This window comes from Oncorhynchus nerka, linkage group LG3 (assembly GCF_034236695.1).
Source record: "Oncorhynchus nerka isolate Pitt River linkage group LG3, Oner_Uvic_2.0, whole genome shotgun sequence".
NCBI classification, from domain to species: Eukaryota; Metazoa; Chordata; class Actinopteri; order Salmoniformes; family Salmonidae; genus Oncorhynchus; species Oncorhynchus nerka.
The window spans coordinates 30,081,752-30,109,642 of record NC_088398.1 but is presented as its reverse complement, the minus strand read 5'-3'; the positions used below and the strand labels follow the sequence as shown (position 1 = coordinate 30,109,642).

The 27,891-nt window shown below is 45.2% G+C and overlaps 1 protein-coding gene across 1 annotated transcript in view; it reads right to left on the bottom strand.

The window, feature by feature from the left end:
- LOC115106503 (ubiquitin carboxyl-terminal hydrolase 45-like) overlaps window positions 1–27,891 on the bottom strand; it is a 49,465-nt gene that overhangs the window by 14,473 nt on the left and 7,101 nt on the right. Inside the window, exons 6-8 of the mRNA XM_029629305.2 lie at window positions 5,662–5,813; window positions 4,137–4,232; window positions 3,701–3,831 (exon numbers count right to left, since the gene is read on the bottom strand). Of these exons, the coding sequence (XP_029485165.1) occupies window positions 3,701–3,831; window positions 4,137–4,232; window positions 5,662–5,813 (379 nt within the window). The remainder of the gene's footprint in view (window positions 1–3,700; window positions 3,832–4,136; window positions 4,233–5,661; window positions 5,814–27,891) is intronic.

Here is a 27,891-nt window from a genome sequence, read left to right as displayed (position 1 = left end):
GGCAGTGTGTCAGAACATTATCAGACTGAGCTTGTTGTCATTGCAGGCAATCTCAAAGCTATGCTTTACAGGGAAGACATCCTCCTCCCTCATGTGGTACCCTTTCTGCAGGCTCCTCCTGACATGACCCTCCAACATGACGATGCCACCAGGGGCCTCCCACTCCACCGGGGCCTTCCACTCCTCTTTCCATTCTGGTTAGCGCCAGTTTGCGCTGTTCTGTGAAGGGAGTAGTACACAGCGTTTTACAAGATCTTCAGTTTCTTGGCAATTTCTCGCATGGAATAGCCTGCATTTCTTAGAACAAGAATAGGCTGACGAGTTTCAGAAGAAAGGTCTTTGTTTCTGGCCAGTTTGAGCCTGTAATCGAATCCACAAATGCTGATGCTCCAGATACTCAACTAGTCTAAAGAAGGCCGGTTTTATTGCTTCTTTAATCAGACAACAGTTTTCAGCTGTGCTAACATTATTGCAAAAAGGTTTTCTAATGATCAATTAACCTTTTAAAGTGATAAACTTGGATTAGCTAACACAACGTGCCATTGGAACACAGGAGTGATGGTTGCTGATAATGGGCCTCTATACGCCTATGTAGATATTCCATTAAAAATCCGCCATTTACAACATTAACAATGTCTACACTGTATTTCTGATCAATTTGATGTTATTTTAAAATGGACAAAAGATGTGCTTTTCTTTCAAAAACAAGGACATTTCTATGTGACCCCCAAACTTTTGAACGGTAGTGTACATTGAGTCGCTTTCCCATTGACACACACGTTCGGATAATAAAAGCCACTTATCTATCCAGCACAAGCATGTAAAAAGAAAACACTCATCTATTATCCATGTAAAAAAAAAAACACATCTTTAACATAAAAAAATCAACACTTATCTGACTTATAGAACACCCTGGCTCATATGTAATTACATTCACAGTGTCACAGCGCCACAAGCAATCATTTCTAAAAAAAAAATGACATTCCTTTTAATAAGTGTAGGTCTATTTCTCAGCGACGTCTCGCTCTTCTGCCATACTCACATCACTGAATGCAGCTTTTTATCCACCTCCCTACACATATGAGTGCATTGAATCCTTTTCATTCATTCACGTATAGACTACTCCTCACAAGGACAGACAAAAGCGTGATATGGAACATCAGAAATGGAATGAATGCCCTGTATAGGCAGCTGCAGCTCTGTGGACATTATTTATCAGGCATTGTGAGACCAGCTGAATGTGACCTTCCTCTGCGAGAATGCCTGGTCTTCAATGCTTCACCGGCAGGAGATCGTCCATGCATGTACAGACCTGTGTGGCCATGTGCCTTTGTGTGGCTGCATGCTAGAGATGTGGCCCATTGTTGTACCCTGCTATTTTCCTAATGCGTTGGACTTACACACAGGTTGGTAGAAACAGACTACAAGTAATGAAAGAAGGTCAGTCAGTGTGTATGTGTGTGTGTGTTTGCGGAGTGCATTTGTGCAAGTGTGTGTGTTCATATTGTGTATGTACAATTTTATAACTGAATGCTAGTGTAAGGAAAATGGGGGGTAAAAGTGTTCCCATGTAAGCATACGCAAGCTTTGCTGACAGCCCAAAGTCATATGACAATTTACATCAGAATAAATTGTAGCGCTTTTTCCTCTCATGCACCATACACACATCCCCCACCACAGCAGCATAGGCCCAGTTGGCGGGTCTGGGTACAAGCTGAGTCTCTCACTGGCACCAGATACAGTGTGTGGTGTTGACCTTCCAAACCGCTGGGCCTGGCGCTGGTCCGAGCCTGACCCGTCCAGCTGGCGCAGGAGGCCTGGCTTTGGGTATAGCGGGGCAGCCAGAAGGGCAGGCCAGGCAGGGAGTGACTCAGCTGGTCAAGGGTGAACACAACACAACACACACTAGGCTCAATCTTCCTTAAATACCAAGGACAAACACACACCGTGGGGTCCTATCCAAGTAGCCAGTTTAACAAAACAGTGTGTTGTTAAGCAACTAGGGTGCACATTCCTAGGTCAGGGCCGTCAACACGCCACTGAGCTACGAGACCTCGGGTAATAAAGACGAGGATTGGACATGCACACAGCCTAGTGTGTACATGGCTTTATCCATCCCGAAGGTCAACACGCCGCGGGAGAAATATCATAAAACAGCATCAGGAGAATGTCCCTTTATAGAGGAGCGACTCTTGACCCTGCCCCACTGACATGCAGTGACAGACAGAATGAGGAGGGAGGTGTAGAGTTGGTCTGTTAAGGACGGGAGAGCGATGGCAAGTCATAGGTGTGCGTGGAGACATGGAATGAGGTGTGTAGCATGTGCATTTGATTGTGCCGAGTCAATTTGTGCATGGAAGAAGGGTTTGAATAAAGGCATGCGTCGGTGTCATGTGCATGTGAGCGTGAGGAATGAAGTGAGGTCCACTGGGTGAACGTGTGTTGGTGCACGTGCATGCGTGTTGTGACTATGTGCACGCCCGGCTGAGTGCATGTGCGCTGCAGGGTGAGGTGGTATCAGGTGAGGGGTGGCGTTGCTCTCACACACACCTGGGCAGATGAAAAGGCCAGGTGCTTGGACACACCAGAGGCACCCAGCCGGCCGACACACTCCGCGCTCCAGCCACCCGAACGTTCCCCATCCCACCCAGACACAGCCAACTGTACAGAGCCCGGTCCTACCTAACCCAACAGGCTCCACACACCACAGCCAGCCTGGGCCAAACCAGCCGTTCAACATGTTCCAACAACAAGAGCCAACCAACCATTCACCACACGTTTAAAGAGGGACCTAACCAACCGTTCAGCATGTTCAGAGGGGACCGTGTTCATAAGCTTTCGCCATGACACTGGGAGGGCTGCCTGGGCCAGCCACTCAGCCGGTTTACCATGCTCAGGTTCAAACACCTACACAGGTGGTGCGGTGTGTTAAAGAGAACAAGGACATGCCATGCTGTTTTGATTGCAGCTGGAAGCAGGGTGCACCAGAGCCATTTTGTGCAGTGAGGTCTGTTGTTCGTTCCGTGTGGAGTTCGTTGGTGTTAATGGGTTTAGTGTTGAGCAGCGTTGGGAAGCAGGGTGGACTGAAGACTGGATGGACCAGGTGCTGGTAGGGTCCAGCAGGTTGAGACATCCTCTTCTCTGAAGTGGTCGCCATGGCAGCTTGACAACAGGGCAGGTAAAAGCTGTGGCCCCTGCCTGTATTGTGTGGTTGACTGTTGCCACTGCAATGGAGAAGTGCCAGACCAGTTGGGGCACGCTGACCTCGATCCTTGGGAGCAGGGCAGCTTGTCTGCATATGAGGCTGTGTCCAACATTGATGCATAGCCAACGCTGAAACCACAGTGCAATGTTTCCGCGCAGCGGTGATTCCATCACTCAAGTAAGGAAGAATTGATGGCAACGAAAGCTATTGATATCTCTTGGTGATCAAGTTTGTCATTAGTACACAATGGAAGAGAACATAATTATGAAAGCTTTAGCCAACCTTTTACAGGTCTGTAGTGCCTCCTCTGGCACCCTACAGGGCAGCCCTCATATGTGCTTTTCATAACATATATTTTAGCATGGACCAGCACAGGAAGCAGGTTAAGTCCACAACCATGGCTATCCAATAGCCTATACTGGGTTCCAGCACCATCAACACCAATGCTGCGAGATGGCCAAAACATAAAATAAAGACAAATGTGTAGACTCTTACTTCTGGCAAAGCTGGTTGAAAAGGATCTTGGGGTTGACAGGGCCCTTCCCAGACTCCTTCACGCTGTGTAGGAAGAGGAACATGGCCGAGGTCAGGGGCTCTGGGCTGGGCAGAGTCACCGTCAATGCCCCCTGAAGGACGACCCCAGGAAAGGAGAGAGCGAGCGAGAGAACATATGAGTGTTAGACAAGGCATGTATTTCATACATTGTTGCACTACCATGGAAAGGCTGAAGGGGCTCGACTGCATTTTACAGATGACTGGAGACGTGGGGGGTGGGCTACAACATGACTTAAGGGTTATTTACGATAGCCTGTATGCTAATAATAAAAAGAACCACCCATATAGACAGTAATAAGTGGCTTCCTGTGCCATGTACAGTAAAAGACTACAGTGGTGGACTGGACCACACCAAGCGGATGAGGGTGGAACGTACCACGTTTGACTCGGCAGGGGGGCAGATCTTCAGCTTGTGTCCCTTCTCCTTCACATCCTGTATCAGGTCGTTCAGCATGTGAGTCTGGGACAGATTCTGATGGACAGAAATCAGCTGTTACTAACGATTTACCATTAATTTAGTCATCATCGTTTTCCCCTGCATGGACAGGACAGAATAATTTCTGATCAGTTAGAAGAATCATGAATTAACATCTTCCTGCACTTCTTCCTTTTTATTTCATCATCCCTTCACAAAAAAAAAAGATAAAACCTGAAAATTATTACAAATGCAAAAAAACCTGGAAAGTCTACAATTGAAAAAAGCTCTTAATTCTGAGAAACTGGCAGGTGTTAGCCTAAATACCATTATGCTAAAGAAGCCCTTTCCAAAGAAACGATGAGCTGTGACTGAAACACAGAAAGGATTGCCCAGAGCCACCATTGTCCCATCATATTACTGCAGCATCTCTTTCTTCCCTTTCAAGCGACAGTTGTTTTGTCACATCCTGGCAATGAAGACAGTTGCTATGGAAAAGACACAATGGCATCAGCAGTGTGAGCTTTCTCTCTGACAATTATGTTGTTTCACCAGCAAAATTGCAATTTTGAAGGAGACAATGAGAATAGAAAGAGACAGAAAAAGAAAACGTGTAAAGAAAGAATGTTCGGTCTGGTTTCAATCACAAGAGAGCTCCAGAAGGTGATTAACAAAATGGCAGAAAACGGAAAGGGAATGTAAGTTTCAAATCCCCAAGACCAGACAGCCAATACGCACTGCAACATAGAGAATGTGTTCCATACCAGTCCTATTCTCCTCTGGATAGATGAGTCACACATATGCATTTAATATACCCTTGTACTATATATGCATAACTTGACCTTGCCTATACAGCTGTATTGTAAAGACATTAAAAAAATATGACCGATGGCATTATGGCAGAACCTGTTTATATGTGTTGCCGATGCCTGGTATGTTATGGTATTTTACTGTAGGGAGGAGCAGCACTTGACATGGCAGTTGGTAGTTTGACCAGCCGCCATGTTTACAGTACACCGTTCCCTAGACCAGGGCTTCCCACGCCACATCTATTTCTATGGGCACAAGCCCTGTTTATGACACCTCTCTTGTTGGGGGAGAGAAAATGTTGCAAGTTTAAAGCTAATTTCCAGCAATTCCACACATTTTGTTATGGGGTGCAGACAACATGTTGCCGTTTTAAAGCTAATCTTCTTGCAATTCTATACATTTTGCCATGCTTAATGTTTATTCATGTGATATTTGAGCGACTCAAACATCAGAAAAAAAATCTACGGGCTAACAAACCTAGCAAGAAAGTGTTAGCGGACATGGGCTAGTTGATCTGGACATTTCTGACAAGTTATAAATAGCTCTGTAAGTTATGCAATGACTCTCATTACACCATGACCTCGACATGACCTTATCCCTATGGTTGCATTCCATAAGCAGCCGCACCAGTGACATAATGTTTACGGTATACAAACCAATCTCATAATGACAGCACCTGCATAACTGCGTTAAAGAAGCAGGTGTTTCCGAGGTTGTTGATGCCTTTGACCAGGACCAGTGTGCTGTTGTTGACCGGACTCTTCCCTCTGGACTGGTCTGCATAGTCGCTGGGCTCCTCTCTAAGCTTGATCATTTTCGATGTGGTTCCTGCAAGGCACAAAGAGGAAGGGTTGTTTAACTCCAATACACAAGGTTTTTGTCATTTTTAAACACTAGACTAGAATCGAGTACTCGTGCCTAACTCAAGGTTTTGTATTCGATTACTAATGAGTGCCTGACATTTTCAAATGCAACTATTAAGCAGGTGAAATGTACAGTGCATTCGGAAAGTATTCAGACCCCTTGACTTTTTCCACATTGTTACATTAATCTTATTCTAAAATGGATTAAACAGTCCCCCCCATCAATCTACACACAAACCCCATAATTTTTTGGGGAGCAATATCACATTTACATAAGTATTCAGATCCTTTACTCAGTACATTGTCGAAGCACCTTTGGCAGCGATTACAGCCTCGAGTCCTCTAGGGTATGACGCTACAAGCTTGGGACACATGTATTTGGGGAGTTTCTCCCATTCTCCTCTGCAGATATTCTCAAGCTCTGTCAGGCTATTTTCAGAGATGGTCAAATCAGGTTAAAGTCCTGGCTCTGGCTGGGCCGCTCAAGGACATTCAGAGACTTGGCACGAAGCCACTACTGCGTTGCCTTCGCTGTGTGTTTAGTGTCGTCGTCCTATTGGAAAGTGAACATTCACCCCAGTCTGAGGTCCTGAGCGCTCTGGAGCAGATTTTCATCAACGATCTCTATATACTTTGCTCCGTTCATCTTTCCCTCAATCCTGACTAGTCTCCCAGTCCCTGCCGCTGAAAAACATCCCGACAGCATGATGCTACCACCACCATGCTTCACCGTAGGGATGGTGCCAGGTTTCCTCCAGACATTTGGCATTCAGGCCAACGAGTTCAATCTTGGTTTCATCAGACCAGAAAATCTTGTTTCTCATGGTCCTTTAGGTGCCTTTTGACAAACCCCAAGCGTGCTATATTTGTATTTATTATGGATCCCCATTAGCTTCTGCCAAGGCCATATCTACAATGCAAAATCCATGCGTACGTGTGTGTATAGTGCGTATGTTGTCATGTGTTTGTATGCATGTGTCTGTGCCTGTGTTTGTGTTACTTCATGATTCTACTGCTTGCATCAGTTACCTGATGTGGAATAGAGTTCCATGTAGTCATGGCTCTATGTAGTACTGTGCGCCTCCCATAGTCTGTTCTGGACTTGGGGACTGTGAAGAGACCTCTGGTGGCATGTCTTGTGGGGTATGCATGAGTGTCTGAGCTGTGTGCTTGTATTTTAAACAGACAACCATTTTGAGCCATGAGAGATTGACATGCATGTCATAAATGTTAGCTCTCTGTGTACTTTTAAGGGCCAGCAGTGCTGCCCTGTTCTGAGCCAACTGCAATTTTCCCAAGTCCCTCTTTGTGGCACCTGACCATACGACTGAACAGTATTCCAGATGTGACAAAATCAGGGCCTGTAGGACCTGCCTTGTTGATAGTGTTGTTAAGAAGGCATAGAAATGCTTTATTATGGACAGACTTCTCCCCATCCTAGTTACTGTTGTATCAATATGTTTTGACCATGAAAGTTTACAATCAAGGGTAACTCCCAGCAGTTTAGTCACCTCAACTCGCTCAACTTCCACATTATTCATTACGAGATGTAGTTGAGGTTTATTGAATGATTTGTCCCAAACACAATGCTTTTCGTTTTGGAAATATTTTTTACTAACTTATTTATTGCTACCCATTCAGAAACTAACTGCAGTGCTTTGTTAAGTGTTTCAGTCATTTCAGTTGCTGTAGTAGCTATCATGTATAGTGTTGAGTCATCCGCAAACATAGACACACTGGCCTTACTGCTTACTTCCAGCAGCAGACTATGATCGATAATGTCAAAAGCTGCACTGAAGTCTAAAAAGACAGCCCCCACAATCATTTTATCATCAATTTCTCTCAGCCAATCATCAGTCATTTGCGTAAGTGCCGTGCTTGTTGTGTGTCCTTCCCTACATGCGTGCTGAAAGTTTACTAAAGGGTTGGTAACATACTGATAGGTAGGCTATTTGAGCCAGTAAAGGGGGCTTTACTATTCTTGGGTAGTGGAATGACTTTTGCTTCCCTCCAGGCCTGAGGGCACACACTTTCTAGTAGGCTTAAATTGAAGTGGCAATATCATCCGCTATTATCCTCAGTAATTTTCCATCCAGATTGTCAGACCCCATGTGGCTTGTTATTGTTGATAGACAATACTTGTTTCACCTCTTCCACACTGACTTTACGGAATTCAAAAGTTAAATTCTTGTCTTTCATAATTTGGTTAGATATACTTGGATGTGTAGTGTCAGCGCTTGTTGCTGACATGTCATCCCTAAGTTTATCTGGCCAATGAAAAAGTGATGAAAAGTAGTTATAATAATAATAGTAATATCAGTGTGTTTTGTGATAAATTAGCCATCTGATTCAATGAATGATGGAGCCGTGTTGGCTTTTTTGTGGCCAAGTTGGGCTGCCACACTTATTTGCCATACCTTTTGCCTCATCCCTCTCAACCATACCATTTTTAAATTCCTCATCAATCCAAGGGGTTTTAACAGTTTACAGTCATTTTCTTAATGAGTGGGTGCTTAATAGTATGTGTCAAGTGCAGCGTCTGGTTGCTCATTACACACCACAGACAAGCAAATATTCTTTACATCATCAACATATGAATCACTACACAACTTATTGTATGACCTCTTATACACTATATTTAGGCCCAACCTTTGGAACTTTGGTATTCCTAGATATGGCTATTATATTGTGATCACTATATCCTATGGATTTAGATACTGCTTTCAAGCAAATTTCTGCAGCATTAGTAAAGATGTGATCAATACATGTTGATGATTTAATTCCTGTGCTGTTTGTAACTACCCTGGTAGGTTGACTGACAACCTGATCCAGGTTGCAGGCACTGGTTACAGTTTGAAGTTTTTTTCCTGAGTGGGCAGATTGATGAGAGCCAGTCAATTTTTTAAATCACCCAGAAAATATACTTCTCGGTTGATATCACATACATTATCAAGCATTTCACACATATTATCCAGAAACTAACTGTTAGCACTTGGTGGTTGTCAGGAGAATTCTATACTCCTGTTCATTTACCAATTCCATTAGATTACCCTTAGTCTGTTATATCAGGATATGTAAGATACTAATAGAAAATAAAACAGACTTAGGCCCAGTCTACCAAAGTTAAATGTTTATTCACGGAAAGTTCTGACGTATACAGTACAGGACCTTCAATTTATAGTGACACACATACTTCCACACCAACCATCAAATCCGCCCGCCAATTGAGCCTAGGGGAGTACGTGAGAATAGTGTCTTCCTACCCTCCCCTAAGATAGGGAGAGACCTGGGACTGGGAAGTTCTCAGTGTCCCAGCCAAGGTCGCCCCGGATCTGGGCTCAGACAGATAGTCTGTTCTCAAAACACTATACACATTGTTCCCAAAACATTGATTCTGACTAAAACCACATACAGTATTATAATATAATACTATAATATCAAATGGGTCTAACCCTTACACACATGTATTATAATCATCTAATGATTCAAATTAATGTCATACAATCACATGGTTGACCTATGGTTTCAGGACTGTAACATTCTAATAATTTATTAAAACACATTTCCTTATCAGTGGTCTATAGCAGCTTCCAATTAGAATGTGTTTTAGGTGAGGCAGATGAACCTGTAGCCATATTACTTCAACAGTATCGAACATTAGATCTTCTCTAAGCTTTAACAGGAATGTGGTTATTTATATAGACAGCAAACACCGCCCTCGTTGGAATTTCTGTATTTTCGGTAAATGTTATAACCATGTATTGCTACCAATGTCAACTCAAAGATATGTATTTTTTTTTAATAGAATCTTTATTTAACTAGGCAAGTCAGTTAAGAACAAATTCTTATTTACAATGACGGCCTACCAAAAGGCATCCTGCAGGGACGGGTGCCTGGGATTAAAATAAATAAATACAATATAAATATAGGACAAAACACACATCACAACAAGAGAGACAACACAGAGATAGTCAGAATATGAATGTCATCTGTTACAAGCAAGTTATTGACTTCATGGACCGGCATCTGTCATAGAACAGTCGGAAGCAGCCTTGTGATGTCCTGTACTCGTACTCCTGGGTAGCACAGGGTTTTTGCCTTGGGAACAGAGATGTTTCTCACCATAGAGCTGCCTATGATGACAGCTGGCGATGTTAAATGGGTTGGTCTCTCAGGCAGCCTCACGGTCTGATGAGGGTGGGAGCTCCGAGGATCTGAATCCGAGGTAGAAGCCACAGGAGAGGGAGACAGAACACAGGACAAAGACGCAGGTACCTCCGGATCCAATCTTGAATGGGAAGCCCTCAAGGACGAAAGGCGCTGGAACATCTGGATCCAGGGCGGCAAAGCTGTTCCTGGTCTGTGTCAGGTCCGGGCTCAACATCTCCAAGGAGACCCCTGTTGCCAGAGGACACAGTCTTCGACTTCCACGGCGAGTTGGGCCGAGAAGAGCTCCGTTCTAGGGGGAAACCCTTTCGGTGATGGAACCCTGCTGAGCACCGGCCAGTCGACTGTGGAGAGCCGACACGGCGGCGACACTTCCACCAGACCAGAGCGGCGTCCGGCTACTGGGGTGGAAGAAAACGAAAAGGTAGGCGGGCGTGGATTCCCCATTAGCTTGTGTAAGGTTTGCTACTTGCTTGCTAAGAGTAGCCGCTTCGCCCCTGTAGTCCTCCGCAAGCAAGCAGTTGCTACATTGAAAGTCAGCGCGGTCCACATTGTCACAGAACAAAGCAAAGTAAACACAGCTCCTGCAGTGCTGGCCATGTTCAATAGCGATCTCCAATTGAGCCCGCCGAGCCAGCTAGGCTAGCTGGGCTTCCGTGTATCTCCCCCTCTGTGGAATCTGGAGGGATTCCGGGTCAGGCAGCAGCGCTCACAGCAACTAAGCCCAACAGAGCCACAGGATCCAAAATAAAATAAAAGTATATAGAAACACTGTCAGCTTGACAAAAACAATAAACTGAAGTTTAACGTTCAGCTTTCGGCGTTTAACAACAAACATACTTCGCGCACAGATGACATTAGGGATAATCCACCCCCAGAAATATTAACACATCTAAGGTATTAAGGTAGAATACTGTAAAAGGCTGTCATGTGCCTTTTACTGAGGAGTGGCTTCCGTCTGCCCACTCTGTCAGAGTGACCTTCTTGGTCACCTCCCTGATCAAGGCCCTTCCCCCCCAATTGCTCAGTTTGGGGGGTGTGGGGCCAACTCTAGGAAGAGTCTTGGTGGTTCCAAACTTCTTCCATTTAAGAATGATGGAGGCCACTGTGTTCTTGGGGACCTTCAATGCTGAAGACATTTTTTGGTACCCTTCCCCAGATCTGTGCCTTGACATAATCCTGTCTTGGAGCTCTACGGACAATTCCTTCTACCGCATGACTTCGTTTTTTTATGAGGGATTTTATTTATTTTAATTTTAGAATAAGGCTGTAACGTAACAAAATGTGGAAAAAGTCAATGGGTCTGAATACTTTCGAATACACTGTATATGCACTGACAAATGTTTTCGCTAAGATGCGCTTACTGTTCATTTAGTATGTCATGTGCAGTGAAAATGTGTTACGTTTTTTTTGCATGTTCTCACCTTGCAAGAGTTTGTCCGTATCAATGTAGCTTGGTGCAGCAAAGGCATTTTGAAACTTTAAACTGCATGAGCTACATACGAGTCACGTACGAGCCAAGTTCTCTGAGGTCGCCAAAGAAAAATCAACACCTAAAGTTTATCTCAATCTCCTGTGAGACCAGAGCCTAATAGTTTGTTCAGGGAGCCAGGGGTTGCATTCAACCCATTATGTGCTGGGGTGGCTTCTTAGTGGGGGCCAGTCCCGGTCCCAGCAGCACACAGACACACACACACCAGAGCAAACTGCGAGCATGGTCTCCTGCGGTGGAAGTGGGTTAACGTGCGGCAGGCCAGGGCGGCAGCTGGAAAAAGAGCTGGGTCATATGGGAGAGAGCAGATGACAGCTGGAGAAGTTTCCGCTGTTTAGGGAGAGATGGCTCTCTGGGCCAGCTGTTACTCCTCCATGACCGTCCCAACTCGGCAAGAGGGAGGTAGTCGTCAGTGCAGAGCAGGCCAGCAGGGACAAGCACAGAGGGATTATAGTTGGGGAGTACTCAGGAGACTGACAGCTCTGTGCACTAGTCTAACATTCAAACCATGGGGTGTGGCTGGCTGAGACAAACTAAGTACATCTCTCTATGCTTAGAAATAGTTGAAACACAGGGCAAATTGGGGCCTAAGAGGCGAACGAGTGATAAGATACTTCTTCTTGACACATCTTACATCATTAAATACACATGGTTGTCTTGATGAAATCAAACACAAAACACACACACAGAAGATACACTACACTACAGGTATGTGGATACCTGCTCGTAGAGCATCTCATTCCAAAATCATGGGAATCAATATGGAGTTGGTCCACCCTTTGCTGATATAACAGCATCCACACTTCTGGAAAAGCTTTCCACTAGATGTTGGAACATTTCTGCGGGGACTTGATTCCATTCAGCCAAAAGAGCATTAGTGAGTTTGGAAACTGATGTTGGGGGCTTAGGCCTGGCTTGAAGACGGCATTCCAATTCAAAGGTGTTCGATGGAGTTGAGGTCAGGGCTCTGTGCAAGCCAGTCAAGTTCTTCCACACCGATCTCGACAAACCATTTCTGTATGGACCTTGCTTTGTGCATGGGGCCATTGTCATGCTGAAACAGGAAAGGGCCTTCCCCAAACTGTTGCCTCAAAGTTGTATGCACAGTATCATCTATAATGTTATTTTATGCTGTAGCGTTAAGATTTCCCTTCAATGGAACTAAGGGGCCTAGCCCGAACCATGAAAAACAGCCCCAGAATATAATCCCTTCCACCAAACTTTACAGTTGGCACTATGCATTCGGGCAGGTAGCGTTCTCCTGGCATCCAATGGTGGCAAGCTTTACACAACTCCAGGCAACGCTTCACATTGCGCATGGTGATCTTAGGATTGTGTGCGGCTGCTCGGCCATGGAAACTCATTTCATGAAGCTCCCAATTAACAGTTATTGTACTGACATTGCTTTCAGAGGTAGTTAGGAACTCTGTAGTGAGTTTTCTAACCGAGGACAGACGATTTTTACGCACTATGCTCTTCTAAACTCGGCGATCCTCATTCTGTCAGCTTGTGTGGCCTACCACTTCGAGGCTGAGCTGTTGTTTCTCCTAGAAGTTTCCACTTCACAATAACAGCACTTACAGTTGACCAGGGCAGAAATTTGACAAACTGACTTGTTGGAAAGGTGGCATCCTATGACGGTGCCACATTGACAGTCACTGAGCTCTTCAGTAAGGCCTCCCAAGTGGTGCAGCAGTCTAAGGACTGCATCTCAGTACAAGAGGCATCACTGTAGTCCCTGGGTCGAATCCAGGTTGCATCACATCCGGCCGTGATTGGGAGTCCCATAGGGCGGTGCACAATTTTCCCAGCATTGTCCAGGTTTGGCCGGGGTAGGCCGTCATTGTAAATAAGAATTTGTTCTTAATTCTTAGGGATAGCCCGCTTTTGTTTTCAATTTTTGCCTAAATATCATAACCAAATATAACTGCCTAGTTAAATAAAAGGTTACATTTTTTAAAATTATAAACAAACAAAACAAGATAGACCATTCTACTGTGTGTCTATGGAGATTGCATGGCTGTGTGCTTGATTTTATACACCTGACAGCAACGGGTGTGGCTGAAATAGCCGAATCCACTAATTTGAAGTGGTATCCACATACTTTAAAATAAACTCAGCATAAAAAAAGAAACGCCCTCTCACTGTCAACTGCGTTTATTTTCAGCAAACTTAACGTGTAAATATTTGTATGAACATAACAAGATTCAACAACAGACATAACTGATCAAGCGCCACAGACATGCGACTAACATATATGGAATAATGTGTCCCTGAACAAAGCAGGAGTCAAAATCAAAAGTAACAGTCAATACAGCTGGTGGCCACACCAGACACTAAGTACTGCAGTGCATCTCCTCCTCATAGACTGCACCAGATTTGCCAATTCTTGCTGTGAGATGTTACCCCACCCTTCCACCAAGGCACCTGCAAGTTCCCAGACATTTCTGGGGGGAATGGCCCTAGCCCTCACCCTCCGATCCAACAGGTCCCAGACGTGCTCAATGGGATTGAGATCCGGGCTCTTCACTGGCCATGGCAGAACACTGACATTCCTGTCTTTCAGGAAATCACACACAGAACGAGCAGTATGGCTGGTGGCATTGTCATGCTGGAGGGTCATGTCAGGATGAGCCTGCAGGAAGGGTACCACATGAGGGAGGAGGATGTCTTCCCTGTAACGCACAGAGCTGAGATTGCCTGCAATGACAAGCTCAGTTTGATGATGCTGTGACACACCGCCCCAGACCATGACGGACCTGATACCTCCAAATCGATCCTGCTCCAGAGTACAGGCCTCGGTGTAACACTCATTCCTTCGATGATAAAAGCGAATGCGACCATCACCCCTGGTGAGACAAAACCTCAACTCGTCAGTGAAGAACACTTTTTGGCCTACAAGCCCTCAGTCCAGCCTCTCTCAGCCTATTGTGGACAGTCTGAGCACTGATGGAGGGATTGTGCGTTCCTGGTGTAACTCGGTAGTTGCTGTTGCCATCCTGTACCTGTCCCGCAGGTGTGATGTTCGGATGTACCGATCCTTTGCAGGTGTTGTTACACGTGATCTGCCACTGCGAGGATGATCAGCTGTCCGTCCTGTCTCCCTGTAGCTCTGTCTTAGGTGTCTCACAGTACGGACATTGCAATTTATTGCCCTGGCCACATCTGCAGTTCTCATGCCTCCTTGCAGCATGTCTAAGGCACGTTCACACAGATGAGCAGGGACCCTGGGCATCTTTCTTTTGGTGTTTTTCAGAGTCAGCAGAAAGGCCCCTTTAGTGTCCTAAGTTTTCATAACTGACCGACCTTAATTGCCTACCGTCTGTAAGATGTTAGTGTCTTGTTCCACAGGTGCATGTTCATTAATTGCTTATGTTTTTTAAATCTTTATTTAACTAGGCAAGTCAGTTTAGAAAAAAATCCTTATTTTCAATGACGGCCTAGGAACAGTGGGTTAACTGCCTTGTTCAGGTGCAGAACTAAATCTTTTTTTTTACCTTGTCAGCTCGGGGATTCGATCTTGCAACCTTTCAGTTACTAGTCCAATGCTCTAACCACTAGGCTACCTGCCACCCCGGTTCATTGAACAAGCATGGGAAGCCGTGTTTAAACCCTTTACAATGAACATCTGTGAAGTTATTTGGATTTTTACAAATTATCTTTGAAAGACAGGGTCCTGAAAAAGGGAAGTTTCTTTTTTTGCTGAGTTTACATGCTAGGACCTAGTACAAACATTACAAGCAATAAACAATTAACAATTCTTCCAGCAGCCCAACATTTCCTATTCCGTTGTCATCAGTGTCATTTGTGAAGGGAGAGACAAGTGGTGTTCCGTCACATTAGGCATTAATGAACAAAACAAGTGAGAGGACCCAAGGCTGACGAGATGAAAGAAAGCACCCTCTGTGCCTGTTTTCCTTCCTGCCCCTCCCCCCTACCCTAAAACCATAACTCACACCATTTACACAATTTATCCCTTTTTTTCATGCTCCGGGAGAGAGCAAACTGCTTAACCGTGAACTAACACACTTCTCACGAGTACCTTAATCGGTGTTACAAGACTATCAGAGATGGGAAAAGGTGGGTGCCGTGCTAGCTACCTGATTGCCATTTTGCTTTACTGCCTGTCCGTCTCTCTCTGTTCATTTGTGATTTTCTAAATGGGAAGACATGAGAAATGTGATCATCTTAGGTGCTCAATGTCAGTATGTGACATCTTTATGACTATAATTATGTGACATTGTTAATATTTGGGTGACAGTATATGGGGCTACCTGCAGTACCGATTTCATCATATAAATGGTATCAAACGGAGATTGCCATAGCTGCATGTACCATAAGTAAACCAAACCAGCATAAGCTTGGTTAGTCACACCCTGTCGTTCTCAACTAACATCAAGGCGGTGGCCCGTTCCTGTAGGTTCATGCTCTACAACATCCGCAGAGTACGACCCTGCCTCACACAGGAAGCGGCGCAGGTCCTAATCCAGGCACTTGTCATCTCCCGTCTGGATTACTGCAACTCGCTGTTGGCTGGGCTCCCTGCCTGTGCCATTAAACCCCTACAACTCATCCAGAACGCCGCAGCCCGTCTGGTGTTCAACCTTCCCAAGTTCTCTCACGTCACCCCGCTCCTCCGCTCTATCCACTGGCTTCCAGTTGAAGCTTGCATCCGCTACAAGACCATGGTGCTTGCCTACGGAGCTGTGAGGGGAACGGCACCTCAGTACCTCCAGGCTCTGATCAGGCCCTACACCCAAACAAGGGCACTGCGTTCATCCACCTCTGGCCTGCTCGCCTCCCTACCACTGAGGAAGTACAGTTCCCGCTCAGCCCAGTCAAAACTGTTCGCTGCTCTGGCCCCCCAATGGTGGAACAAACTCCCTCACGACGCCAGGACAGCGGAGTCAATCACCACCTTCCGGAGACACCTGAAACCCCACCTCTTTAAGGAATACCTAGGATAGGATAAAGTAATCCCTCTCACCCCCCCTCCCCCTGAAAAGATTTAGATGCACTACTGTAAAGTGGCTGCTCCACTGGATGTCATAAGGTGAATGCACCAATTTGTAAGTCGCTCTGGATAAGAGCGTCTACTAAATGACTTAAATGTAATGTAAATGTAAATGTTAGAGGTTAAGCTACCTTGAGGACTTCACCCCGACCAGACAGACAGACGGCTCAGTTGGCAGTGGACCACTTGCTGCTACCCTACTCCCCAAGTCAATGAGGCAGTCCGCTTCTGGCTCTGACCCAGCATTACAAGGGCAAGGTGAGAGAGACATGGACGAAATGACCCTTAACCCAAGGTTATCGTTGTGAAAACAATAGACCCTCCTGCCCACCCTTTCCCTGCTAAAAACAAACACATAGGCCTTGCACATGCTCCCAGAAGAAATCACTCCTTTGTAAAAAGGTATTTTAGGCTCAGCACAAGATAAAAAGCTGTGTTCAACGAGCAGCCAGTCAGTCCCACCACTGGGTTCTGCCCAACTGAGGGAAGAAGGACCATTTACATTACATTTAAGTCATTTAGCAGACGCTCTTATCCAGAGCGACTTACAAATTGGTGCATTCACCTTATGACCTCCAGTGGAACAGTAGTGCATCTAAATCTTTTCAGGGAGGGGGTGAGAGGGATTACTTTATCCTATCCTAGGTATTCCTTAAAGAGGTGGGGTTTCAGGTGTCTCCGGAAGGTGGTGATTGACTCCGCTGTCCTGGCGTCGTGAGGGAGTTTGTTCCACCATTGGGGGCCAGAGCAGCGAACAGTTTTGACTGGGCTGAGCGGGAACTGTACTTCCCTCACTGGATGAACCCCTGAAGAGCCTGAGGTACTGAGGTGCCGTTCCCCTCACAGCTCCGTGAGGCAAGCACCATGGTCTTGTAGCGGATGCGAGCTTCAACTGGAAGCCAGTGGAGGGAGCGGAGGAGCGGGGTGACGTGAGAGAACTTGGGAAGGTTGAACACCAGACGGGCTGCGGCGTTCTGGATGAGTTGTAGGGGTTTAATGGCACAGGCAAGCCAACAGCGAGTGCAGTAATCCAGACGGGAGATGACAAGTGCCTGGATTAGGACCTGCGCCGCTTCCTGTGTGAGGCAGGGTCGTACCTGTTGTAGAGCATGAACCTACAGGAACGGGCCACCGCCTTGATGTTAGTTGAGAACGACAGGATCACGCCAAGGTTCTTAGCGCCTGGGAGGAGGACACAATGGAGTTGTCAACCGTGATGGCGAGATCATGGAACGGGCAGTCCTTCCCCGGGAGGAAGAGCAGTTCCGTCTTGCCGAGGTTCAGCTTGAGGTGGTGATCCGTCATCCACACGGATATGTCTGCCAGACATGCAGAGATGCGATTCGCCACCTGGTCATCAGAAGGGGGAAAGGAGAAGATTAATTGTGTGTCGTCTGCATAGCAATGATAGGAGAGACCATGTGAGATTATGACAGAGCCAAGTGACTTGGTGTATAGCGAGAATAGGAGAGGGCCTAGAACAGAGCCCTGGGGGACACCAGTGGTGAGAGCACGTGGTGTGGAGACAGATTCTCGCCACGCCACCTGGTAGGAGCGACCTGTCAGGTAGGACGCAATCCAAGCGTGGGCCGCGCCGGAGATGCCCAACTCGGAGAGGGTGGAGAGGAGGATCTGATGGTTCACAGTATCAAGGCAGCCGATAGGTCTAGAAGGATGAGAGCAGAGGAGAGAGAGTTAGCTTTAGCAGTGCGGAGCGCCTCCGTGATACAGAGAAGAGCAGTCTCAGTTGAATGACTAGTCTTGAAACCTGACTGATTTGGATCAAGAAGGTCATTCTGAGAGAGATAGCGGGAGAGCTGGCCAAGGACGGCACGTTCAAGAGTTTTGGAGAGAAAAGAAAGAAGGGATACTGGTCTGTAGTTGTTGACATCGGAGGGATCGAGTGTAGGTTTTTTCAGAAGGGTGCAACTCTCGCTCTCTTGAAGACGGAAGGGACGTAGCCAGCGGTCAGGGATGAGTTGATGAGCGAGGTGAGGTAGGGGAGGAGGTCTCCGGAAATGGTCTGGAGAAGAGAGGAGGGGATAGGGTCAAGCGGGCAGGTTGTAGGGCGGCCGGCCGTCACAAGACGCGAGATTTCATCTGGAGAGAGAGGGGAGAAAGAGGTCAGAGCACAGGGTAGGGCAGTGTGAGCAGAACCAGCGGTGTCGTTTGACTTAGCAAACGAGGATGGATGTCGTCGACCTTCTTTTCAAAATGGTTGACGTCATCTGCAGAGAGGGAGGAGGGGGAGGGGAGGAGGATTCAGGAGGGAGGAGAAGGTTGCAAAGAGCTTCCTAGGGTTAGAGGCAGATGCTTGGAATTTAGAGTGGTAGAAAGTGGCTTTAGCAGCAGAGAGAGAAGAGGAAAATGTAGAGAGGAGGGAGTGAAAGGATGTCAGGTCCGCAGGGAGGCGAGTTTTCCTCCATTTCCGCTCGGCTGCCCGGAGCCCTGTTCTGTGAGCTCGCAATGAGTCGTCGAGGACCTTGACAAGAGTGACCTGGCCGTCTGATGTTCAGACACATAGCAGAGTGGAACCTGAACACTTTTAACGCACACTCAGCGTAAGTACTGAAAACATGTTGGGTCACTTTAAAAAGATGGAGAACAAGCTATAGGATGAAACATTTAGGCGCAGGTACAGACGACTAGCGCTAGCTACCGCTACAAAGTATAAATGTATTTTACAAATGGATACTTTGAGTCAAATATCAATACTCACTACCATAGAGTATGACCCAGTTTGTAAACCCACAACAGAGATCAGGACAAGTGTGTAACTATGGCAGGCTGAGGATGTAGATGGTCTCCCCCCAACCCTCCCTGCTAGATCTACTCTACTGCGACAGAATCAGTTAGTGATCCTGCTAAAACATCGACTGAGAATGTCAAACATCAAATATTGATGATAATTACTCTGATTTATGGCAGATGGATGTTCTTTGCCTGGCACTATGATGGTCTCTGTGACCAAGCGGGCGGGGTTACGCCTTGGGACCATTCAATGGAGTGTTGGTCCACCCCAGTCCAGCCAAAAGCATCTGTCCGTCCAGCCGCCACACTGGAAACATCTGGAGGCCTGTCTGTCTGGAACTAAACAGCCATCAGGGAGGGGCCCATATGTCCACACTACACAACACATTGCAAACAAGTGTGTACAGGGTAGTTCCTGGTAGAAAGAGAACGAGTCAGAGAAATACGATACGTTTTTTCTGGAATCTGTATGCGATGGGGAAAATGTGACGAGATGGGTTTGTAGCTTTGTGATAATGTACCTGTTTATACAAGTGTGTGTGTGTGTGCGCGTGCGTGAGCATTCCGACCGGCTCCTTGGCTAAGGAGAGGCGGGAAAACTGGGCGGAATGGGAATGCCTATGGACACACTTCATCTAGGACCGCCACTCAAGGTAAACAATGTTCAGGGAGCCATCTGCCCGGGAAGGGTGTGCGGAGGGGGGGGCAACGAGCAGAAGCATATGGAAAAGCAGATTTTTCCTCCCCCTGCAGCAGTCGGGAAGGCAAATGTCAGCATGCGCTGCGTCCACGCTTGACTGTGCCGCGCTCGGCACCACCACCTGGCCCTCCTTGCTCAGCCACCGAATATGGGCAGCAGTGACACTGTGGAGCTTGTCCCCAGGGCAGACTAAACGATCCCAATGCCTGCCTTCCCCCCTCCTGCTGACTCCCTCCTCGACTCAAAGCTCTTTTTCACACAAGCGAGAAAGAAAAACGGCTATTGTTTGCTTTCTTTATGAAAAAAAAACGTATCTCCAAGAACTTGAAAGGAATTGGACCAGAAAGCAGGCAAGCCTGAATGTTGCATTCATATTGAGACTGAGGTTTCATTTATATCTGAATTTGTGGAGTACTAATCGCAATAATTCAACAGCGCAAATCTAAGTCCATAATTTAATGCAGGCATACATGAAACAACAGTTGGACACACTGTGCGATGTGTGCTGTCACTAGATGCCGAAAAGGCTTCTGACAGGCTCAAATGGCAGTATTGTGGGCGGTCTTAAGGAAATTTGGTTTGGGAAAGCATTTTATCGATGCGGTTATGCTAAACTTTCTGCCATGGTGTCTACAAATGACATACAATCAATATTTTTTTGTGGATGTAGACAAGGGGATGGTTTATCCTCGACATTCATTCTCTCTCTAGAGCCGCATTTGTGGCAGAAGGTAATTGCTTCTCCTATAGCGATTCAATTATCCTCTCATATCTCTAAACACGTATGACATCCTCTTAGATATGATAGATATTGAGAATTCAGTCTCATCTTTATTATCCACATTTGAAGATTGGTGTCAGGATATAAGTCAGCATTAAATGTCACTCAATGAAGCAGCCAATAAAGTTTCACTTCACTCAATAAACCCTGTTAAAACTTTTTGTGCGACCCGACCAAATTCACATAGAAATGTGTGTTATAGATATGTTCTATGTGCGCTATTTCTATACTTGCCATTCTTAAGTTTTGTTTTTGCATCTTTTACTTTCAGTTTTGTACACCACCTTCAAACAACTGAAAATGCAATTTTTTGGTTAGTGGAAAATATATTTCACAGTGGTTTAGATGATACAATGATCCTCTACACTATACTTGCTTGTTTGTCACAAACTGAAACTAGGTGAACTATTAGAATTTTAGCAACCAAGAAATGCCCATTTCTGCATAGTGCATCTTTAATATACAAAACATCTCTGCATGGTTTGGTGAAGTTTAATTATGAGAACATTTACAAAGAGGTTGAACGAGATCGAAACATTTGGGAGAAGTTGCCTGCTTCCTTACCAACAAGGGTTGCTTCCATAAAGATGAGTGTTGCCACGTATTAATTTCCGTAACAATGACGATTCCACTCTTTCCAACACTAGGTTATTGGTTAAGGATTGATAAACTTGTACGTAAATACCTTTGGAATGGAAAACATCCAAAGATCCGGTACCTCAAACCGTATCTTTGGAGACTTGCATTACCAAAATGTTTATATTTACCACCAGTCCTTCCAGATACGCCTACTCATGGTTAGATCAGTCTACATCTGTCTCTTGGAGAGCTTTTGAGGAGGAACTCATTTTTCCTATTAGATTACAATACGTGTTATTTTCTGGTAGAACTATTAAGAAATGCATGTTATTCTATGGTTCCATTATGTCTAATACTAAATATAATTTGGGGTGGGTTGAGAAGTGAATAGGTGTAACTGGAAGAGGCATCTCCATACCCCTCTGTGGCATAACCAGGCTGTTACTTCAGGTAATAAAGCATTTGAGTCAAAAGTCTGGGCTGCAAAATGGGTCAATAATCTAGAGGAAATACATGTATTTAACTTAGAGGGTCTCCTTAGTTTTCAGTTTGCCAGGGTCATCGTTCTTTCTTCATCTTTAGACTAGGGTCAGCACCTATGGGATCCCATGGGGTACGCGTTTGGGAAGGAACCCTGTGATTGGATGGGAATGGTAAAACTGAGGTTGTGTCAGTTATTTACTCTCATCTTCAATTACTAAAGCAGAAAGATCTTTCAACTGTTAAAGCGTGGACAAAGGATATGACTATTGATGATGAGGCTATTGTTTGGGAGAATGTCTGGGAGAATATACACTGCTAAAAAAATTAATAAAGGGAACACTAAAATAACACATCCTAGATCTGAATGAATGAAATATTCTTATTAAATACTTTTTTCTTTACATAGTTGAATGTGCTGACAACAAAATCACACAAAAATGATCAATGGAAATCAAATTTATCAACCCATGGAGGTCTGGATTTGGAGTCACACTCAAAATTAAAGTGGAAAACCACACTACAGGCTGATCCAACTTTGATGTAATGCTCTTAAAACAGATCAAAATGAAGCTCAGTAGTGTGTGTGGCCTCCACGTGCCTGTATGACCCCCCTACAACGCCTGGGCATGCTCCTGATGAGGTGGCGGATGGTCTCCTGAGGGATCTCCTCCCAGACCTGGACTAAAGCATTGGCCAACTCCTGGACAGTCTGTGGTGCAACGTGGCATTGGTGGATGGAGCAAGACATGATGTCCCAGATGTGCTTAATTGGATTCAGGTCTGGGGAACAGGTGGGCCAGTCCATAGCATCAATGCCTTCCTCTTGCAGGAACTGCTGACACACTCCAGCCACATGAGGTCTAGCATTGTCTTGCATTAGAAGGAACCCAGGGCCAACCGCACCAGCATATGGTCTCACAAGGGGTACCTCTGGCTACCTCTGGCCAGCACATGGAGGGCTGTGCGGCCCCCCAAAGAAATGCCACCCCACACCATGACTGACCCACCGCCAAACCGGTCGTGCTGGAGGATGTTGCAGGCAGCAGAACGTTCTCCACGGCGTCTCCAGACTCTGTCAGATGTGCTCAGTGTGAACCTGCTTTCATCTGTGAAGTGCACAGGGCGCCAGTGGCGGATTTGCCAATCTTGGTGTTCTCTGGCAAATGCCAAACGTCCTGCACGGTGTTGGGCTGTAAGCACAACCCCCACCTGTGGACGTCGGGCCCTCATACCACCCTCATGGAGTCTGTTTCTGACCGTTTGAGCAGACACATGCACATTTGTGGCCTACTGGAGGTCATGAGCCACTTGTGTGGGTTGTAGACTACGTCTCATGCTACCACTAGAGTGAAAGCACCGCCAGCATTCAAAAGTGACCAAAACATCAGCCAGGAAGCATAGGAACTGAGAAGTGGTCTGTGGTCACCACCTGCAGAACCACTGCTTTATTGGGGGTGTCTTGCTAATTGCCTATAATTTCCACCTGTTGTCTATTCCATTTGCACAACAGCATGTGAAATTTATTGTCAATCAGTGTTGCTTCCTAAGTGGACAGTTTGATTTCACAGAAGTGCGATTGACTTGGAGTTTCATTTTGTTGTTTAAGTGTTCCCTTTATTTTTTGAGCAGTGTATTTAACTCAAAAGAACCCACACCATCAGTTAATTCATTTGAAGCTCATAGGTCACCACTTGTAAGATTTCATGCGAAACCGTCTCCAAGTCCAAACTGTGACCCATGTTCCCTCAATGAACTTGACACATATAAACATATGATATGGGATTGTTCTGATGAGTTCTGGAGGACAGTACTCTTACACGATTGATAAAACCGTGCCCCTCGAGTCAATCTCTCTGTTAATGACAGATCAGGTATGCAGCTGAATGACAAACAGCGCAAGGCTTGGCTGACTGGTGCCAAAAAACGTGTTCAGCGCTGGTTACCACCACATGACCTTCATATAAGGAAATAGTTGGCTTATTTTCAGGACATTTTTATGTTGGGAGTTAAACATTTGTTCTAGTATGCATTGTTAGGGATTTGGGAGGGTTGGGTTAAAAAGGAGGCAAATTATTTTTTATTATTTTTATTGTATTGCCTTTGTGATCTACTAAAAACAATTGTTCACAAAAAAAAACATTTTAAAATCTGACAAGACGATAGAGGTTATTCATATGATCAAATGTACCGCCATTCCACCACAAACTACTTTTTTATAATAAATTGAATTCACAAGAAATCACTAGATTGATGCGGTGAATGAAACATATTTGGGATGTTGACATATAAATATAAAATATATCACTACAGTCGCTATTGTTCTTGAGCAGACTAATGTAACAACTATGGTTGAAAACTTGAATACACCAGCCACAGTATAGGGCTAGGCTAAAGCTAAAATGGATATCCAAAACGTATCAAAAGACAAGCTAAACGCTACTTGACCTCTCGTTTGACATACTTCCTCAAAAGCCTATGAAGCGTTGTCATCACATTAAAACATTGAAGCAGATACTTGAATAGAGCATTTATCAAGAGGCTTGTTTGATTAATTTCACCATTTAGAATGGGACCGTAGTGGAGAGCCAAGGACAGCTCTCGTCATGCAGCAGAGAACAGGCAGTCAAGGGGAAGGCTGGGCAACACCAAATGTCTTATTAATTTGTTGCGACTGCAGGGCATGAAAAGCCTGCTTTCTTGCCATCTGAGGCCAAAAGAGCCCACTGCCATGGGCTCGCAAACACACACGCAAATATACACACTTTCCAAGCAGTTGCTGGCCACATTGCTTGCCTACATTAGTGTGCAGTGGTGGGAAAAAACTACAGAAGCACCCTTGATTATCTTAATAAAAAGGGACCACCAGGGTAAAAGTTTCTCTCTTATGGATATTACCCACTGACTGACTGTAGACCAACACTATATCACATGTAGAACAGGAACCCTGGATTTAAACAAGTGTCTTATGGGCTGACCAGGGCCCCCAAGAATAGAACATCTAGCCAGCTGTAACGCTAAAGGGTTTAGAGGGTTATCCAACATGTCACATGGTAAGAGTTGAGTTGTATCCTTTGAGAGATGCCATTTAAATGGACACAACAAATACATTGTTTTCTCACAGTTGAAGGTCCTAGATGAAAAAAAGGCTGAACACACAAAACCAAAATGTCAAAAAGAGAAAGAGTGTCTAGCTCCATTGTATAAATGGAATGCATTGCACAAGATGGTCTCTTTTAGGAGGGAAATTTTTCTATAGCACAAATGTGTTTATTTGTCGAGAGAGAGAGAAAACAAAAATGTTTACTTTCACCAGGTACAGCATTCTGTTCCACTGTGGCTAGCATCTTTCTAAATACAAAAAATGCATAACACCAGCAACTAGAAAGGTAAAGTTTTCGCTGAAACAACAGTAGAATAAGGTGATTAAGGTGGGAGCAGCCATATTAAAGCCCCTATGCAGTCATTTTCATTTTCAGTGGGTGTTTATTTCATTAAAATAACTCAATATATATATATATTTTTATTTCCTTGAGCCTCCTTTTGCCATTGAAATGCTCAATCTGATCTGATGTGGTTGTGTTGATACAAATTTCAATATTTCTAGTCTAGAGCCTACCCCGCTTACCCCTTCGAAGTAGGAGAATACACTATGCAAATAAATCGGGACTGGTTATTGGTCAGAATAATACAATCAGATTGTGATGTCATGCGGTGACCCAAAAACTCCATCCCACCTAAACATGCTTAAATTCAAATACAAAAAGCTCTTACACTAGTAAAATGGCATTATCATAACTCTGAAATTGTAAAAATTATTTCAACCTTATAGTGGAGAAATATCAAGAAAACATTAAAATCATGTTGTCTGAACTGCCCCTTTAACAAAGTTGACATGGGTTCTCTCATTTAGTTTTGAAGAAACATTTCTGTGTCATCAGCCTTGGATATCAAGCTATGGTTCTTACACTTCTAAAAATTCGATTGAGCATTAAATACTGAAATATTGTGGTCATAGAGACGTTATGAGATTGTGTGCTGGTCTTAAAAATGTAATTAAAAAAATACCAGCTCAAAAAGCGCAAGCAATCTATTAAACATATAGCCATTGGTTTTGGTATATGAGTATGAGAGGTGGAAGAAAAATGTAATAGTTTAATAGTAGATTAGTAGTAGATTCCGTACAATTCTGTGCGTGTCCTTGTTGCTGCAAGTACACTAATATCAAAGAGGGGGGAAAATTACTCACTTGGATGGATGAAAATCAATACCAGAAAATAATGGGCAAAACGCAGCGAGCGCCAAGCTCTGATGCCTTTTCAAAAGAAACATTTTAATTTCCTCCACAAAGACACCCCAGCTGTGTTACAAGCCGAAGACTAGCTCCCTGAGGTCAAGTCTCCTTTTAGTGGGACTCTGGTACTTGAGCTGAAGGCCTTGTTGGTGAGAGAGTACGGTTAATAGATTTTCTTTCTTCCCTGAGCTGTTGTTGTACAAAACTATTATGGATTCAGAAAAATTCTTGCTGGGGCTCTTTTGTGCCTGGGGTCTATGGTAAAAAGAGAATACAACAACAGACTTTGCCTAAAAACCTGGCCTTCAAGCAGAAATGCAATTTACCAGCTCCCCATCTGACAGCAGCAGTTCATTTTCGCCGCAAAAATGGCCGCCCTTTTTCTGTCCCTGTTTCGCCAGCCGGTGTGAAACAATCAGGTGGGAAGCACGGTGACAGGTAACGTAGAGTTAAAAGGGACGGGATATTGGCTGTTGGTGCCCAGCATTGTTCACACTCTGTGACCCCTCAACACTGGACCCCTGCCACCCCCACAGACTCAAAGGGACTGATAAAAAAAACAAAAGGATCAGCGACATCGATGTGTAACTGTGCCTCGTGCAAGTTGTCTATTCCACTGGTTGACAGGAAGTTATCTAGAGAGCACACCATGTTTCATGAAAAGGAATGGCAAACTCTGCCATCACAATCTCAACCTCGTCATTTACGAGGGAACAAGATGGAATTTCAGTTCTGTGTAGTCCTGTACGCTTTGTCAAGGCTGGAGTGAGAGGAGGAATAGAGAATCTAATTGGATAGTGGTATGTTCAAACCGCAGTGCCCTTGAAGCTGGGGGAATAATACCGGAGGCTACAGCACCATTCTGTGATTTCTAAGACACAGGAAGAGAAAAAGCCCAACACAAACTCATATACCAACAACAACAACAAAAACATGATGTACCTATTCACACAATCTATACAATTCAAATCAAAATGGATTTGTCACATACACGTGTTTAGCAGATGTTATTGCGGGTATAGTGAAATGCTTGTCAATTGAAAGAATGTGTGTGTGTGTCCAGTCATTGAGACTGTTCGTCCCTGGGAATGCGCTGCAGCTGTTGATCTCCAGCACTTCGGACTCGTTGTTGGACCCTGGCTCCCACAAGCATGCCCCACAGGCCCTTCCCAGAGGTGCTGAGACATGCAGCATGGGACAGAGGGCACAGTGAGCTGAGGGGACTGTGGGGGGCTCAGTGGCCGGACCCCACACAGCTGCTCTCGTTCTTCAGGGAACCCAGCCGGGGAGCGTCGCTCAAGCGCCTAATGCCACTAATGAGTGCGGTCATGCGGCAGAGGCGGGGAACTGGAGCATCACTCCCACATCACTACAGCCTGCCTGACTGACTGTGGTGGACCAGCCTAAGCTTAGGCATGAACACGGGGCAAGCGGGAGGATGTGGGGGGGGGGGAGGTTGAGGAGAATGTGGTGGCCTGGTTGAGGGTGGCTCAGCTGGCTGGGGTAAGGTGGAATTGGCTTGGTCTGTACAGTTTGGGAAACGCATGGCTAGGCTACACAACCACTTTTGTGAAGGGGCAGAATCATGAAACAGTCATGGCAAGTGCAGGAAAGGCAGAATAAAGAAATATTTACTTGAAAATTCCAAGGAAATTTATCCTGTACAAGCCCCTTCACAAAAGCATTTACCAAATTGCTTATTACATCTCACTTCAATAGGAGAAAAAGCTGTACAATGAACCATCTTATCTTTACAAGTTTTCAGTTGTCACCTGTGTGGCCTCC